Genomic DNA, 18875 nt, shown 5'->3' on the forward strand with positions numbered 1-18875 from the left:
AAACCCAAAAATTGCATCGCGAAACCCGAGAAACCCAAAAATTGCATCGCGAAACCCGAGAAACCCAAAAATTGCATCGCGAAACCCGAGAAACCCAATTTCTGCATCGCGAAACCCGAGAAACCCAAAAATTGCATCGCGAAACCCGAGAAACCCAATGTCTGCATCGCGAAACCCGAGAAACCCAATGTCTGCATCGCGAAACCCGAGAAACCCAATTTCTGCATCGCGAAACCCGAGAAACCCAATTTCTGCATCGCGAAACCCGAGAAACCCAATGTCTGCATCGCGAAACCCGAGAAACCCAATGTCTGCATCGCGAAACCCGAGAAACCCAATTTCGGCATCGCGAAACCCGAGAAACCCAATGTCTGCATCGCGAAACCCGAGAAACCCAATTTCTGCATCGCGAAACCCGAGAAACCCAATGTCTGCATCGCGAAACCCGAGAAACCCAATGTCTGCATCGCGAAACCCGAGAAACCCAATGTCTGCATCGCGAAACCCGAGAAACCCAATGTCTGCATCGCGAAACCCGAGAAACCCAATTTCTGCATCGCGAAACCCGAGAAACCCAAAAATTGCATCGCGAAACCCGAGAAACCCACTTTTTGCATCGCGAAACCCCAGAAACCCAAAAATTGCATCGCGAAACCCGAGAAACCCAAAAATTGCATCGCGAAACCCGAGAAACCCAAAAATTGCATCGCGAACCCCGAGAAACCCAATGTCTGCATCGCGAAACCTGAGAAACCCACTTTTTGCATCGCGAAACCCCAGAAACCCAAAAATTGCATCGCGAAACCCGAGAAACCCAAAAATTGCATCGCGAAACCCGAGAAACCCAAAAATTGCATCGCGAAACCCGGGAAACCCAATTTCTGCATCGCGAAACCCGAGAAACCCAATTTCTGCATCGCGAAACCCGAGAAACCCAATTTCTGCATCGCGAAACCCGAGAAACCCAATGTCTGCATTGCGAAACCCGAGAAACCCAAAAATTGCATCGCGAAACCCGAGAAACCCAAAAATTGCATCGCGAAACCCGAGAAACTCAAAAATTGCATCGCGAAACCCGAGAAACCCAAAAATTGCATCGCGAAACCCGAGAAACCCAATTTCTGCATCGCGAAACCCGAGAAACCCAAAAATTGCATCGCGAAACCCGAGAAACCCAATGTCTGCATCGCGAAACCCGAGAAACCCAATGTCTGCATCGCGAAACCCGAGAAACCCAATTTCTGCATCGCGAAACCCGAGAAACCCAATTTCTGCATCGCGAAACCCGAGAAACCCAATGTCTGCATCGCGAAACCCGAGAAACCCAATGTCTGCATCGCGAAACCCGAGAAACCCAATTTCGGCATCGCGAAACCCGAGAAACCCAATGTCTGCATCGCGAAACCCGAGAAACCCAATGTCTGCATCGCGAAACCCGAGAAACCCAATTTCTGCATCGCGAAACCCGAGAAACCCAAAAATTGCATCGTGAAACCCGAGAAACCCAAAAATTGCATCGCGAAACCCGAGAAACCCAATGTCTGCATCGCGAAACCCGAGAAACCCAATGTCTGCATCGCGAAACCCGAGAAACCCAATTTCTGCATCGCGAAACCCGAGAAACCCAATTTCTGCATCGCGAAACCCGAGAAACCCAATGTCTGCATCGCGAAACCCGAGAAACCCAATGTCTGCATCGCGAAACCCGAGAAACCCAATTTCGGCATCGCGAAACCCGAGAAACCCAATGTCTGCATCGCGAAACCCGAGAAACCCAATTTCTGCATCGCGAAACCCGAGAAACCCAAAAATTGCATCGTGAAACCCGAGAAACCCAAAAATTGCATCGCGAAACCCGAGAAACCCAAGAATTGCATCGCGAAACCCGAGAAACCCAATTTCTGCATCGCGAAACCCGAGAAACCCAAGAGGACTTACCTAAAGTAATTTCCAAAAGCCATAGGATTCGTTGCATTGTCCACCAACTTGGAGACGGACACAAGGTCACCTTCCTCCTTCAGATTTTCCTTGCTGAACATCTTCGTGCCATTTTCCGTCTTGACGCTGATCTTTCCATTTGCATCCCGGCCATCGGTTTGAGGCTGTGCCTTTTCCTGGGCAGTTGATGACTTCATGGCTTGCTCTAGGATATTTTCTGCCACTTTTTTAGCCGCCAGGATGTGCTCATCGTCCATCTTGGACTGCAATTGGGAGAGATCTTCAGGCTGGGAATCTTCGTCGATTACTAGCTGAGGATCTTCTTCTTCATCTTCAACTTGACGACTACTGGGCCGGGATGCCGGAGCAGTGGTGTTCATGAGGCCAGCTGTGAGATTGGGTAGGAAGGGTATCTTCCCGCTGGGATCGCGACTCTTGAGCTGTTGCGCCAGAATGGCATATTTGACGTGATCAGAAATGGCGCCGAAGGTTCCGGCTGATGGCATTGGAGCTCCGGCCATTGGAGACGATGGCACGGGATGATTATTCGTCGTGGGAGCAGATGGAGTCTGGGCAGGTGCTCCACCGCCTCGACGCATCATATTGTGGCCACTGCGCTGCCTCTGAGCCCAGAACTGAGGATGTTGCTGCTTAATGTGACGCTCCATGTTGGATCTCAGGGTAAAACGGGCAGAGCAGTGTTCACAGGCAAATGGCCTCTCCGTACGGTAGCGTCTCTGCTTCTGCTTAGGCATCAGGACACCATTCTTAATGACCATCTTCACGGGACCCGTGGACTGATGCGGTGGAGCTGCATGGGGCATCTGTGGAGGCTGTTTTGGTGATAAATCCCTGGATTTGGCCACTCCAGGACCATGATTGATACCCCCCGAGCTGTTCTGTTGCTGACCCAGATGATTTCCAAGGGGCGGACTTGAGGCAGCAGCCGTAAACATTGGATTGAGCAGTGGCATCTGCCCAGGCTGGAGCGCATCTTTGGGTGGCTGGAAGAAATTCTTCATGTCCAACATGGGATTTGTGCCAGTGGCCTGTCCCGCCAGGAGGCTATTCTGCAGCAGAAAATGCTGCAGCGGAAATCCCGGCTGTGGAAACATCAGATTCCGATAGAATTGCTGAAGTTGGAAATAGTGGGCGGGATCAATTTTGGGGAAAGTCTCATTGAACAGCTGCTGCTGCGCGAAAAGCAGCTGGTGATTCTTCTCAAACACCGACAGATCAATCTTTGGCTGCGGTGACGGTGAATCTCGTGCTTCTTTCTCCTCCCGACACGACGTTGAACTCTTTTTGCTGAGATCCAGAGCATCCATCGACAGATCCACAGGTTTCCCTCCAATTTCCCGATTCTCCTCCTGCACCACCTCTTCCTTCACCTCATCCTCCTCATCATCATACTTTGACGCATGCAGAAGCTTTTCCAGGCTCTTCACCTGAATCTTCAGTGGCTTATCCCCCGCACCAGGAATCATTGTGGGCAGAAGCATCTCCTTGAGATGCGACACCGGTGTACTAGTGCGATCTTTGGACATATGATCATCATCATCGGGAAAATCGGGAGAGCCAAAGAGCTGCAATTTCTTCGATGGATCATCACAGCTGGAATCTTCAGATGGATGATAAATAATTGCGCGTTTGACTTCTTCTCGCGTGCTCTTCGCGTGCCGATTGCGCAGGTGACGCTCACAATTGGCCTTTGTCGTGAACGCATAATTGCACATGGCGCACTCATAAGGTCGATCACCGTTGTGCGTCCTGCTAATACCCCCCAAAAAGAAAACCAGAGTACAACATCAGAAACATGGGGCCAAAAGATGCGGATGACCAACACAAAACAAATGAGAAGAGTCCGGGATGAGAAGATGATCATTTGCAAAATGCTCAAGACGCATATGGGGAGCACTTTTGCAAGACCAATTTCACGAAGAAGGCTTCCAAATGCCCAAAATATTGCAACAATGAGCATAAGTGATTTGGGAATCACAGAAGATCATGAATAAAATATCATAGTCTTCAATCAATTGAGCATTTTTTTTTTTTTAAATTGTATTTAAGGTTTATTAAAAAAAGCTGGATAGGATGAAGCACAAATCAAAATTCACATCCCTTTCTTTCTCAAAGGCATATGTCTATCTCACTCTTTCGCACTTTTCTTCTTCTTTTGAATATCGCACCAAATCAAATTTAGTTTAGTCCAATTTTGAGTTAGAAAGAACGACAGAGATTTATGCAAATTTTGATTTCATGAAATTTTACCGATCTAACAGTTGTGCCACAGAGCATAAGCATTTTGAATACGTCTATCTCATTCTCTTGCACTCAAAATGAGGTTAGACTAAATTGAATTTGTTCGAGCTCGAGCACACCTTTTAGATCAGGAAAATTTCATGAAGTCGAAATTCACATCCTTTCTTTTTCAAAAGATTTGCGTAATGGCCTCTACACATTGGGAGCAATTTTTGTCAAAAATAGCTTTTTTGAAGGAAATTCCCTGCAGCGTTGTAGGGGGAAACGTCAAATTTCTGTCAAAAACGCAATTTTTGACGAAAATTGCTCCCAATGTGTAGACGCCTTAAGTCTATCCCATTCTGTTACATTCTTCATCTTCTTTTAATCATCACGACAAATTCAATTTATCTCAAATGAATTTGGAATATTAAAGAATGAGATAGACAAGTGCAAAACGTGTGCGAATGAGAGGGATTTAAATTTTAATTTCATGAAATTTTCCTGATCTAAAGGATGTGCAGAGGTCATTATGACGTATAAAAAAGGAAGAAGAGTGCGAGGGAGTGAGATAGTATGCAAAACGTTTCAGAAAGAAAAGGACCCGCCATTTAGACTTGGGGACATTTTCCTGATCTAAAAACTGCGTCGAAACTAAAAGTGTAAAATTTTATTTCGGTTAGACCAATTTATCCGATGGAAAATTCAGTTATTCGGGTATTTTGTTTAATTTAACTAATTTTTAAGACCTTATTGGTTTCAATTTGGAAACTGAATAAAAAATAAATCATCAGTAATTCAACAAAAAAAAAACTTACAACTCGAAAATGGAAATTTTCAGATACTTTATGGCTCCGGCACACCTTTTAGATCGGGAAAATTTCATAAAGTAAAAATTCGCTTTTCTTTCGTTCTCACAAGATTTTTATAAGTCTATCCTACTCTTTCGGACCCAAAATTTGAATGAATGAATTTAAATTTGGTGTGATATTCGAAAGAAAAAGAAGAAGAAGAATGTGAAAGAGTAGGATAGATATACGTAGAACATGTGAGAAAGAAACGGATGTCAATTTTGATTTTATTAAATTTCTCTGCTCTAAAAGGTTTGCCGAAGACATAAAGGGTTAAAAGCAAAGAATACGATCTTGTGATCGCCTTTTGGGGATCTCTCGATGTCTTAAAGTCACTATCTCAAACAGTTTGCTTTTCTTTCTCATACGCTGCATACGTTTATCCTACTCTTTCGAACTCTTTTCTTTTGAACATCATATCAAATTCAATTTTAGCTCAACTAAATCTTGAATGCGAATGGAAATAATGAGATAGACATATGCAAAAGGTCTGAGAAAGAAAGGGATTCGAATTTCGACTTCATGAAATTTCCCTGATCTAAAAGGTAGGGTCGAATAAACACCTCTTTGACAGGGAACCAACCCCTATTGACACTTTTGTCCAAATCTTGAAATTTATTTAAAGTATAGAATAAAATGTAAATAATTTGACGTTTTTTCCTAAGTCTACGTTTTTTGATAATGATAGGTGTTCAAATTTCGTATTCCAAATGATATAGAGTAGGGTGTCAATAAGTCCTGACACCACTTCTTAAAGTGTCAATAGACGTTCCTTTCACCCTATTTCAGTAAGTTAATCTACTCCAAAGATATCTCCTGAGGGTATGCAATTTTTCCGTGTCTTTGGAGTGAATTCGCGGTTTTTTTTTGGTCCAGAAATGTCACTCAAAGCGGAACTCCCTGTATTGTTACCATTAAATTTCAAGACGTAATTTCTAAATGTAAAACAATTTTCAAAACCACAATTTAAATTATTAACAAGGAGATAAAAAAAATCCTGAAATTTCAAACCCTAATTTATAAAAATTATTCAATTTTCAAAAGTAAAAACTTTTAACACTTTAAGGACGATTGGTGAACCAAATTCAAAATTTTTCCTGTGGCCATCTAAAGCTTTGTTTTGCTCAAAAAGATAGAAAATGTTATGTTTTCAGACGCGCAATTTTTGACCTTCTCGTGTTTAAATTAAAGTGTTAAAGGTATTGAAAATTTCCATTACTAAAACCTAATGACATTCAATTCGACAACTGTACGAATTTTAACTAGACAAAATGAGAAAATTTCATGAGTTTTCCAAGATTTTTGGAAAAAATGTTGCATTAATTAAAAGAAATTAAATAGGTATATGATAACTTCCTCTATCTCTACCATTTTTAAACTTTTGAAACGAATATTGTAAAATTTCGCGAAAATATCCGATATTTCCAAAGTTTCGCAATCACAAAAAATTTACCATTTTTTCTTTAAAAAGTAAAAAATAAAACACTTTAATAATTTTACAAATTTGTCAACACGAAACCAAAAATTTGCAAAAAAAATTTTAAAAACAAAACTACGAACGCCTAGTTTATTAGGTAAATCATCTAACTAAGGTAGCAAGGGGCAGTTTCAGGTAGCTAAGGTTTTTTAGGACTCATTTTCCGAACATTTGTGAACTATTTAAGCTAAGTCCATCTCATTTCTTTTCCGTTTTGATTTATTTAAAAATAAATAGGGGAAAGTACTCTCCCTTCGAACGTTCATACCTTCAAATAATGTGAATTTTCTTTAAGTTTTCCTAAGAGACTTAAATATTTCTACTAAATATTAGTTAGCTTATTATTAATTATTGATATTTATGTGATAATTATGTATAAACCTCTTAAGAAAAGTAGAAAAAATTAACATAATTTGAAGGCATGAACGTTCGAAGGGAGAGTACTTTCCCCTACCTAATTTTCTACTCTAAAATTTCATTTTCAAAAGTCATGTGCGTCTGAACTGTCCCACATTCCCCTTTGACACTTAATTCCATATTCACCAATTGGCTAAAGTAAGAACTTTACAGTATTCAAAGCCCTATTAAATTAGCAAATTGAAAGAAAATAATATTCAATATCAAATATTTATTTGACATTTCTGACATGTCAAAATTAACCTAAAATTTTTAAAATTTTGTGTAGGGTAAAATAAGGTAATTTGGAACCATTTACAATTTGGGACACTTGAGATTTTCTCACTGTTTCAGATGAGCAAAGAGAAAACAAAGACCGCAAAATAGAAGAAAAACACGTTTAAGAAGAAAAGGAACAGATTTCTTTCTTTTGAATCTCGAAAACACTGAGAAAATCTCAAATGTCCAAAATTGTTAATGGTTCCAAATTACCTCATTTTACCCTAGTACATTTTTAACGAATATAAATGCATCTTTTTAAATAATACTTGATTTTGTCAAATTCAGGAGCAAAAATTAAGTAGAATGCTTTTTGTATGAATTTGGCAATTGCAATGGGAAGGAAACTTACGTTACCCTGACGTAAATTTTACCTTGTGAAAATATATGAGTAGTCTTAATAAAATTCTACTTCTGAATTAGATTTGTGATGTCATTTTTTTTCTAATATAAATAGAGGCAGAGGTCAATGCAATCCAAAGTAATTTTAATTACATGAAAATTACGATTTCACGACTTTTGAGTAAACACTGAGAGAAATCCGAAAAAGTTAAAATAACATTTCGGAAATGTTAATTTTACCCTGCAGTATTGATCCGAAATCGGTGTAAATATTACCCCTTTTAGGTGTATTGGGGGTTAAAGTTACCCTTTTTCATGTTATTTTTACCCTTAAAAAGGTGTAAAATTAACATTAAAAATGCTGATATATTTTTACACCTTAAAAGTGTTAAAGTTACGAAGAAAAAAAGTTAATCGCACCCTCTTTTTTTCTCAGTGAACCTGTGGAAGTAGTGTACAGATTTTGAGGATTTTTCACATAAATTTTAGACCATGGAAAATTTATTAGGAAGTGTAGCATATGGTGTATGCATTTTTCTTATAATATCTCTCCTTTGGTAAAGTTTTGCTACTTGGGAAAATTATCAAAAAAAAAATGGATTTTTTGTGCAAAAAAGTACAAGAAATTTACAAGATTTTGCTAAATTCTTGCCTCCTTCTCTCCTAGACGTGAAAGTCAAGTTCATTCTATCAAATCTCCCAATCCTCTCAATAAACCCTCGACTCATCTCAATTGAATAAAAAATGCAATTGATTGTAACACTCACCTCATGTGACGGATAAGAGCTGCCTTATCGTGGATGGAGTATGGGCACATATTGCAGCGATAGGGTCCAGCACCTGCAGCACTCAAGTGGATGCGATTGTGCCCCTTCAGGGCTCTCAGATTGGGAAAAACGGCCGTGCAGAGTTTGCATGGGAATTCCCCGCGCAACTTCATCTTCCTGAATTCCGCCGTGAAGGCATCCTGCGCCTCCTCTTCGTCCTTGCTGGAGCCCATTGAGAGATTGAGATCGATGGACTTGGCAGGTGTTGGTCTGTCCAGTTGCCTCAGGAACTGCCCTGAGGATGTCACATTGATAATTGACTGAATATCTGCCAGATCCTTTGAATCCTGATGATGGAGACTAGGTGTTCGTAGCATTTCTTCCTTAATGTCCATATGGGGATCATCGGATGGCGATGGCGAGACAGAGGACTGAGGTGAGAGTTCTCCGCTGGAATTGGTGGATGTTGTGGTCATTGATTTGTTCTGGAGATCGAGATTGGCAAAGAAATCATCCCTTTTGGCCTCCTCTTCGCTAGTCTCACTGTTCTGTCGATTCCGTCGAATACTGAAGTCCTGAGCACTCTCTCCGCATTCCTTGGCATGAATGTCAACAGCTTTGGCACACGGAAATGCCCTGTAGCACTTTGAGCATTCAAATTTCTGACTGGCTATGGGAGTCCGGATGATCTCTTCGCACGCAGACTTGGCTATCAGAGGAAATTTATCTGCTGAGAAGTCCACAAAGGTGAGATCCTTGAAGCCCTGCATGATATTCTGCGATCGACTCGAGCTACATCTGTGGGCATTGAGGAGTTTGTAGCTCTTGAATACAACATCGCAGCATCGACACTTGGCCGGAACTGTCGGATGTTCCTGGTCCATGTGCGTCTCCAGATGCAGCATCGAGGAGAAATCATTGCGATCGCATACAGGACAGCAGAAACTCTGTGATACCATCTTCGTGGCCGGTTCCACGATGTTATTGTTATTGATGGTCCTGATCTTCCTCTTGAGATGATTGGAAGCCGGTGAGGCATCCTCCATCTCACTGCTCTTCCGTTTCCCATCCGTTCTCTTCTGGTAGTTATTATTGCTGCTACTACCACTGGAATCTGAGGATCCATCACTCTCGTAGCTCTCACCCTCTCCCCGTTGCTTGTGCGTCCTCATGTGGCGGTGCATGTTGCCATTTGTGGTGAAGGTGACATGGCAGTATTTGCACGTGAAGGGACGCTCTCCCGTGTGGACTAGCACATGACGATCGAGAGATGATGCCGACGACAGCACCTGCAGATTCGGGACAGAAGAAGAGAAGAAAATGTGTAAAGTACAGGTGATCGTGTCGAGATGATCACTGAGGATCACCTCTCGAAGATCACTTTGCATTTCTCATTAAAGTTCCAATTGCCGTATTTGATAATCAAGAAGACTGAACAAAGGGGTGATCTCATTATTTAATTTTTTCCACTGAAAAATGCCGAAGGTAGATTTAACAAAATACTTTTTTGATTTCATCAAGAGACATGTCTTCTTTGCAAATTGAGAATGTACTTAATAAAGAAAAAATAAAAGCTATTTTAAGATTTCAAAGTTTATGAAATAGAAGTAATGTCAACAATAAAATAGTTTATTTAACAAATCACAAAAATATAGGAAATCTAATAGCAATACGAGAGACTGGGGCAAAAAGTCACAAATCGAAAAATTCAAAATTCAATATCTTCCAAGGTAAAAAAGATAGCGGCTCAAATTTTTTTCTATAAATAGCCTCCATAGACCTTCTTCAATGTCGTAAGTTTCTTAGAATTCGAACAAGGAATTTAGAAAATAAAAAATATCGAAATTTTTAGTCCTATTTTTGAAATATTTTCCTTGCAGATGATAACAATTATTAAGGTAAAGTACCCTCGAGTCGGCCGGTTCCTCAACTCGGCCAGTTGAATTATTTAACCAATTTTTTAACGTTTTATAGTCAATTTCTATGAAATTTTCACTGATTTACGTTATATACAATATAATAGCCATTATAATGTTAGATCGGTAAGACCATTATAGCAAATCTAAGTAAATTGAATAAATAGTCCCACTGGCCGAGTTGAGAAACCGGCCGACTACAGGGTACTTTACCTTACCTACTTATTTTCCAAAATTGATGCACTGGTGAATATTTTCTAAATAATTTGGATTCTTTGAATACGAATCCGCTATCTATTTTAGAATTTCACAAAAGTTCTTTTCTCCAGAAATCCTTTTATTAAAAATGACCACTTGGGGTAAAAAGTAACAAAAGGTATGGAGTAAAAAATAAAAAAAACCGAAGCAATTTCTGATGTCTCACTGCGAAAAGAAACGTCATTATCATGTCTCGCCGCTTGTTGTTTGCATTGGTCAAACGATTTACACTCTTTTGTGTGTTTTTTTCTAAAATAGCTTGAAAAGCGCTTTCCACGTTTTCTCACTTTTCTCGCAGAGAAAATGGTGTTTTACAAAGGTATGAATAAATTTTTTATAAAAATATGTCCTCGGTATTATTTCAAATTTACGGAATCCCGTAATAAAGCGAATCAAAATATGCTAATACCTTATGTCTGGTACTATTTGCCCCAGCATTTTTGAGAATGATCACAAAATTACCTTTTAGAAATCGGCACGATAAACGTATTTCCTTACAAAATAGAGGAAAATTACTTTCACAAAGTTATAGAGCGGTAATGTTCCTATAAAACTGCGCTAATTAGAAATTTTTGAAGCGATCGAGTAGCTTGTAAAAAAATTAAATATTCGTTTTGTGACTTTTTGCCCCAGTCTCCCCTACTGTCTAAAAATTGATCTTAAATTTACGTTCTCGGAAGCTTATGCTTAAGAATGGCTGAATCTATGACAGGAATCTGTCGATTTTACTTAATGAATAGGAAACCTAATGAAAATTAATTATTCCTCCAATTTGTGAGGGGGACATTTCTTCCTTATACGAAAATATCGTTGAATAATGCCTAATAATGGTTTTTCAAGGTCAAAGGTTAAAAAGTGTCTAGAAAGTGTATTTCTTAACCGAATGGGTCCACTTTTGGCTCGTTAGAAAGGTCTTCGCATTTTTGACAAACCAAAATCAGTTTTAATCGGTAATGAACCGGTTTATAATCAATAACCAATTTTTATAGGAAATTCAATTATATTACTCTTAAGGTATTTTGGGCAACGTTTTGAGTGATTTATAAATCGGTTATAATCGATTCTGATTCGAAAATATAGTGGTTAAACATCGATAAGTAATTTTTATCCGGAAATCAATTGTATTATTTCAAAATGGGTTTTATAAATGGGTTCAAATCGGTTGTTGACCGAACATGAGACGCTCTGTCAATACTTTTTTCGTAAAAAATTCTAGAATTAACGTTTTAAGCAATTTTTAACGTTTACACAATTTTTTTTCTAACATCTTTTAAATATTTTGTAATATTTTTTCTGCTTTTTGATTATGCTTGTAATCTTTTTTTGCTGTGTAATTTTACTTCTTGTTTCACTGCTCGAACTCAAAAAGAGAGCGGTTATATATCCCGTTTTTTTCAACTTATCACCTCCCTGAAGCTTAAAGAGACATCAACTTCCGTTCTTCGGTGACCCCCAATAAAAAAAACACTATAGATCTCTTTCATTTTCGAATAAGTTTTAGAGGTAACCTAGATAAACCTCTAAAATCAGAAAAATATCCATTTTGAATTATTGAGGATCAGAGGTTAATCACTCTGGAGGGTTCATCTTTCAACCCATTCAGTTAAATTTGGATTTTTTGGAAAGGTATTAAAATTCTGAACCCGATTGCACATCGTTCGCAATCGGTAGCGAATCGGTTAAGTGCCCGTAAATGACCAATATTTTTTTTAAATATTCTTTTTTCTTTCCGTAAAATTTGTTACCCATTTAGAGGCGAAACGGTAAGAGTTACAAACTTCCTATCTTCGGAGGACCCCTCATAAAAGTCGGCCCTAGGAAGATTATTATGATTCTTAATTCCCCCCACCACCCTCCATCCTCTCCAAGGGGTTTACACACTAGAAGCAATTTTCGTAAAAAATTGCCTTTTTTAAAAAATTCTGACGTTTCTGCCTAAAAGGACAAGGGAAATTTTCTTTAAAAAGAAATTTCTACTAGTGTGTAGAGGCCATAAGACTATGTTTTTTTAGTTAAATTCGAAAACTGTTCTTATTTTTTCTTTTATTTTTGGATATATTTTGGAGGTGGATTAGGCGAACATTTCGTCCAAACATGCTTATACCCTGAAAATCACCATCTTTAATTTTTGAAAGAAAAAAGTGTTTACTGCTTTAGAGGGTCTATTTTTCAACCGATTTGCATAAATTTGGATTTTTTGTAAAGGTTTTAAAATTTCGAACCTGACTGTATCGGTGTTTATCAGTAACGAATCAGTTATGCCCAACGCACAATAATTTTTGTTTTGTAAACATGTTTTTGACATTTCAATGAGAGTGAGTGAGATCTAAATCTAGTCATCTCAGTCACTCTCATAGAAAATTTTGAAAACATATTTACAAACAAAAGATATTGTGCGCCGGGCATTAAGTATTGATAAAATAGAATAATATTTTTCCGGAAATTATTTTATACTTGACCTTAAGTTTGTTCCCGAGCTACAGGTCAAACGATAAGAGATATCGACTTCCGTTTTTCGATGACCCCCTCCATAAGTTGATATTATTTCGGACGGTCATTTTCTTTGAATTGTAACATTGAAATTGCGCATAGAAACTCAGCATAGTGGTGCAAAAACCTTATTACTTTATGGAGAAACTGTATAATGCCAACCGCACAATAATTTTGTTGTGTACACATGTTTTTAACATTTTAATGAGAGTGAAAAAGGTCTAAATCTAATTATCCCGCTCACTCTTGAAAATATGTTTACAGATGAAAAGTTACTACATTACGTTCCACATAAGCTTCTTTTTTATTGAATACCCGAAATTTTGCGACATTTTTATTTAGTACTATATTTTAGTACTAGTACTACATTTTATTTTTAGTACTATAATTCTACTATGAATTTTATAAAAAAGAATTGTAGAAATCTCTACGACTAACAATTAAAAAATGTAAATAATATCAAGAAAAGATTTACAAAAATGTTTAAATTATTGAAAATAAAATATTATTCATAATAAAATCACACTGAAATTAATTTAAATAAGCTTCAGCTGAGGAAAAGTAACTAAACCTTGAATTAGTTAAATCAAAAAGGCCATTTTGTCAAAAATATCATCCACATTTTTTCAGTGTACCATGAAAAAAATGGCTTAATTTATCGCATCTTTGAATAAAGACGCAAAAAGACTTTTAACGATCTCTTTTAAGGGTAAAACAAAAGAGAAAATGATTATCTAAAAAGTACCAGAAGAAAACAAAAAGAAACACCTTAAGGTGATCTTGGCTTCGGAAATGAAACATTATTATTGTGAAATCGATAAATTTTGGGATTTATATCTCTGGCTCATGTTTTTTGTTTTTTGGGCGAGATCGTGCAATAACATTAATAAAAAGCATATTTGGAGGGAATCACCATCTCAAGGGGAAACGGAAAAATTTCTCATCTTACCTTGGAGCAGATACGGCAGGTGAAATTTTGGGAGTCATCGCAATTGTTGTGGCCTCGGATGTGTTCAGTGAATTCATGCTGCGTGTCAAGGAGAGAATTGCAAATGGGACAGAAGTACTTTTTGTCCTCTCCCATTGACAATTTGCCAATGTTTTCACCCGTGCCCCTCTCAATGGGACTCTGATTGCCACTAATTTTTCCCTCACCATCGCGATCTTCACCCTCTGATCGTTTCTCCTCAAAGTACTGCACATTGTTGTTGTTCTTAGCACTGTACCGATGCTTCTTTCGCATTATCATGATGCTCGTGGTGTCCATCTGACGCAGATTGTCCCTCCTGACCACCGTGTGACTTGTGTACTCATTCTCTGAGTCATTGGTGTGATCTGTATCATTGATATCACTGCCAATGCCAAGTTTATTGCTGGATGCTGTCGTGGAGGATGCTTCTGTGCTGGAATTGGCCGTACGATTGATTGAAGAACTCACATCCATCGGCTCCACCGAGGAATCTGAATTGCTGGAAGATCGTCTCTCTGGCGTCCGGGAAGGCACAGAGTTGATCTGTCCTGCGATACTCGGTGGGGGCGCCGAAATGGTATTTGTGGAATATTTTCTCAATTGGCGCTTCATCTTGTATTCTTCTGCAAGGAAAACACACAAAAACTAATTAATACTGAAGCTATTACATTGAAATAAAAAACACAAAAAATTTTTTTTAGTACATGTCTGTACTAACAACTAAATAGTGGCGGATTTTCACAAATATTGCGAAAAAGTTATTAAGTTTGAGTTTTTCTTTTTTTCCTTTACAGATCTAATATTTTTCCATTTATAAAAAAAATGTAATTTTTAAAAGGGATTCTAATAAAGATATTTCATAATTTGAAAAAAAAAATTATAAATCAACAAATGTATTTAGTACTTTCAGTTAGTATTTAGGTCATGAAATTCTAAAAAAAAAATCAGTCATTAGAAACTATTGCAGATATACAGAATTTTAGTACACATCTGTACTAAATGGATTTCTTACTAAATTTGCTATACTGTCAAAGACAAAAAAAAAACAACTAAAAATGTAATAATAACTATTTTTGCATGGTAAATGTATAGGAGTTGAAAGAATTTTGATTTAGAAAGAAAATTGAGACTTTTCAACTTGTACTAAAAATTCGGAATTATTTCATTTCGTTAACAAAATATTAAGTGTCCTAAAAGATCTAAAATGTGACTAATTCTTTGTTAAAATTGGTTTAATTGAGAAAAATTGTGTCAAAAACCAAGGTGGTTAGAATTATAAAAAAGAGACAGAGACGCAACATTATTTTAGGACATGTTTGTACTAAACGAATAAGCGACAGAAAAAGTTCTGTAAAAAATCTGAACGATGCTTTTATTAGGTTTTCATTAATATTTACGGATTTTGAGAGTTAAAGAAGTTGGAAAATGGCATTGCAACTAAGGCTGAATTTTAGTGCACGAATTTTAAGTGAGATCAGTGAAATTGTTTACTGGCTTTTATTTATTTTTTGATGCTTAATATTTTTTTATTGACAATAGTCCGGTGATCGTCGGAAGGGAACTTTCAGCTTAGAATAAAAACGCTTTTCTTGCCAATTTCTTCCCCTTGGGAAGAAAAGTTTTTTATTCTGGGCTGAAATTTCCCATCCGACGATCACCGGACTATTGTCAATAAATTGTTACGTCGATTCCTTACTCTATAATATTTTTCTAACTTCTTTATAATTTAAATATTTATTTAGATTTATTAATCCTGACATCCTTCAATCTTGCACAGTTTAAGTACATACATATAAGAATACGCGTCTTTTACCAAGAAAAAAAAATGAAATTTCAGGAAAAATTCTAAGGCTACCTGTCACTAGCAATTCATCGTGATCTGTTTGCTACAAAATTAACCTCACTTTTTCTCACCGATTTTTAGAACTCTCTACTAAAACATTTTTTTAAATAAGTTATTTTTCTAGAAATTCCTTGAATAATTTTAGTACTTATATCTTCCAGCTATGAAGTTTATTTCTAACTTTTGTTTTCGACCAGTTTGACAATGGAGTTTACTTCTGCTTTAGTACATGCATGTACTATTCTATTCTCACTGAGTGTATTAGAATATTTAACATATGGAAGCTCTATGACAACCAAAGCTTGAATTTTTAAAATCAATGTTTAACAGTGTCTTGCATTCTATTACAGTAGAGTCTCTCAAATTCGAACGATTGGGGGGTATTTTTGACATTTCTCACCTCCCAAATTCGAACGATATTTTTAAAACTAACTGAATTTATGTGAGATTAAATTTCACTTTGAATCAAATTCCCGTAATTTCTCACAAGTCTTAGTGGTAATATACTTCCTTTTCATTTTATTCACATATAATGTGTGTCAATATTCAGGAAATATGATTTTTAATTATCCACAACACGAATTTTTTAACATAACCCTACAATTGACATTTTAAATCCAACCGGCGTTCGATTTTGAGAGATTCAGATTTAAGAGACTCCACTGTAATTTAGTATCCCGCTGTATTTGTAATACCTTTCCTGTATTTGAGTTTTTAGAATTTTTGCGCTTATTGCGCAATTATTGACGCGAATTATTGCGTTTTTGAATTTTGAGCAATGTTAGTACTTTTATCTGAAAGTCGTGAAGTTTATCGCCAACTTTTGTTCTAAGGTTCTAGTGTCTTTATTCTCAGAGTTTAGAAGAGTTCAACAATTGGCGTTATTGCTGTTTTAGTACATGCATGTACTAAATGCTTCCCTTTTAAAATATTCTAATGTTTGACATGAGAAAGCACCAGAATTTCCACAGCCTTATTTTTTCAAATCAATCTTGAGTACTTTCTTGCATTTCCTGTATATGAGTTTTTAGAACTTTTGCCTTTCTAAAAGTTCTTGAATCATTTTAGTATTTATATCTTGAACTTTTTGTCTTAAAGATGTAGCATCTTCTATTCACAGCGTTTAGAAATGTTCAACAGTGGACGTTATTTCTGCTTTAGTACATGCATGTACTAAATTATCCTTATTCAGAATATTTGATATACAGAAGACCCATAATATTTAAAGTAAACTTTTTTGAATTGATCTTCTATAGCCCTCTTGCATTCTATGAAATTATTATTTGAGGTAGTTATTAGAATAGTTTCATTAGAATTGGTTTGTATGTGAGTTTAACACAAAGTTCTTTTCTAAACTTTTTAGTACTCTAAGCAAATTATTCCGCCATTTTCTTGTAAAGATCTAAACCTACAGCAACAAGAAACCTTAAGCATTTAAGGTGAAGTGCCCTCGAGTCGACCGGTTCCTCAATTCGACCGGTAGAGTTATTTAATCAATTTATTTATATTTGCACTAATATTTGGCATATGATCTAACATTAATACACTTTAGAACACTTCCACGTAGTTTTGTTTTAGTACATGCATGTACTAAATTCTTCTCATTTAAATTATTGTAATGTTTGACATGAGAAAGCACTGTAATAGCCATAGTCTCACTATATCAAATCAATCTCTAGTACCTTCTTGCATTCTATCAAATTATATTTTGCTGCATGGTAAAGTGATACAAGTTGGACATAGTATTACAGGTTGGACATGGCTTTTTTCTTGATAAATACAGTACAAAATTTGTTTTTAAGCACAAGGAACTAAATTATAAAACTAAAGCATTAAAAATAAACAAATAAAAATGAAGTACTAAATTTATCAAGAAAAAAGCCCTGCTCAAATTGTACCATTGTCCAAATTGTACCACTTTACCCTATTTGCACTATTTTTAGTACTCCAAGCAAATTCTTAAGATCCTTTCATCTGAAGCAGAAGGACGCATTCAGAGCACTAACAGTTCAACTTATAGTTCAACAGAAGAGTTCAACGTAGCTTTAGTTTTAGTACATGTACTAAAGTTTTCCGTTTGTAATATAAGAACCCCATGATCTTACAATTTTTGCTATTTTTGATATATTTCGGATCTGTAAATGCGAGATGCGATAATAAGACTGTAATGCGAAGAGAGCAAAATTGTGTAGCTCGTGTCGAAATCATCAATGCGAAACGTGAGATGAGGTAAAATAATTTTTTTATAGTGACACACACATCGTGCAAACATGGAGTGAGGTGAGGTTGGTGAGATAAAGATTAAAAAAAAAAACGTTAATATTATTTTTTTCTGCCCTGATACGACACAAAATCTCCTCCAAAGTCGAGTCTGTCGGCATTATTCTCTTATCTTTCCTCACCTCATTGCTGCTCTCCAGCACGCAGTTTCATTGTTCTCGCGACAGAACGATCATCAACATCTATCGGAATTTTAGTGACAGAGTATATAATGGATGTTATACTTTTGGGATGGGGGTTTTATCTCACATTTGACCGCTTTTCTCGCTCGTCACCAAGTGCAATTTCCTCCCAGGTGAGATGAGACACTTCCGCACAAACTGAATCACTGATCGTACTTCTTGGAATGAACTTCTCAAAGCCTCTCCCCAAAAGTATATTAGTCTCCATTTGACTGAAATTTTGTTTGAGCACCAGCTCACCTGGAATCATCAGCGATTCCTTTGATATCACGCCTCAACCTTATCGTATTTGCAAGAGAATTTTTGCAGTGATCGAGAGACAAAATAAATAAATTGAATTTATGGTGAAATATTTGAAAATCTTCGATAAGTCCCAGGGATTTCATATCTTCCATAAATTCTACAATCACGTTACTTCCTTCGTAATCTCACCCAGAACTTGCAATATCAAATATCTCACCAGCTACTCAGGGATCAGTTTTTGAGATGAGATCATCACTTTTCTTGGGACACAATCGAGGAAAGGTGCTGAAGAGGAGAAAAGCTGCACACAAGAGATATTCCTTGGAATTTATTGAATGTCGATCTTGTGTTTGTACAAATATCACGATGAATGAGTTATTTCTCTCGAGAATCATAACACTT

General features: G+C 37.0%; 1 protein-coding gene across 2 annotated transcripts in view; it reads right to left on the reverse strand.

Annotated features, from left to right (window-relative positions):
* Window positions 1-18875, reverse strand: part of LOC129806026 (ras-responsive element-binding protein 1) — a 65866-nt gene that overhangs the window by 10402 nt on the left and 36589 nt on the right. Inside the window, exons 2-4 of one of the 2 annotated variants that reach the window (XM_055854324.1) lie at window positions 13905-14548; window positions 8292-9580; window positions 1939-3708 (exon numbers count right to left, since the gene is read on the reverse strand). In XM_055854324.1, coding sequence (XP_055710299.1) covers window positions 1939-3708; window positions 8292-9580; window positions 13905-14537 — 3692 coding nt within the window. In that variant the 5' untranslated portion in view covers window positions 14538-14548. Of the gene's footprint in view, window positions 1-1938; window positions 3712-8291; window positions 9581-13904; window positions 14549-18875 lie in introns of both variants that reach the window. The other variant, XM_055854323.1, reaches the window with a different exon arrangement.

Source organism: Phlebotomus papatasi, chromosome 3 (assembly GCF_024763615.1).
Source record: "Phlebotomus papatasi isolate M1 chromosome 3, Ppap_2.1, whole genome shotgun sequence".
NCBI classification, from domain to species: domain Eukaryota; kingdom Metazoa; phylum Arthropoda; class Insecta; order Diptera; family Psychodidae; genus Phlebotomus; species Phlebotomus papatasi.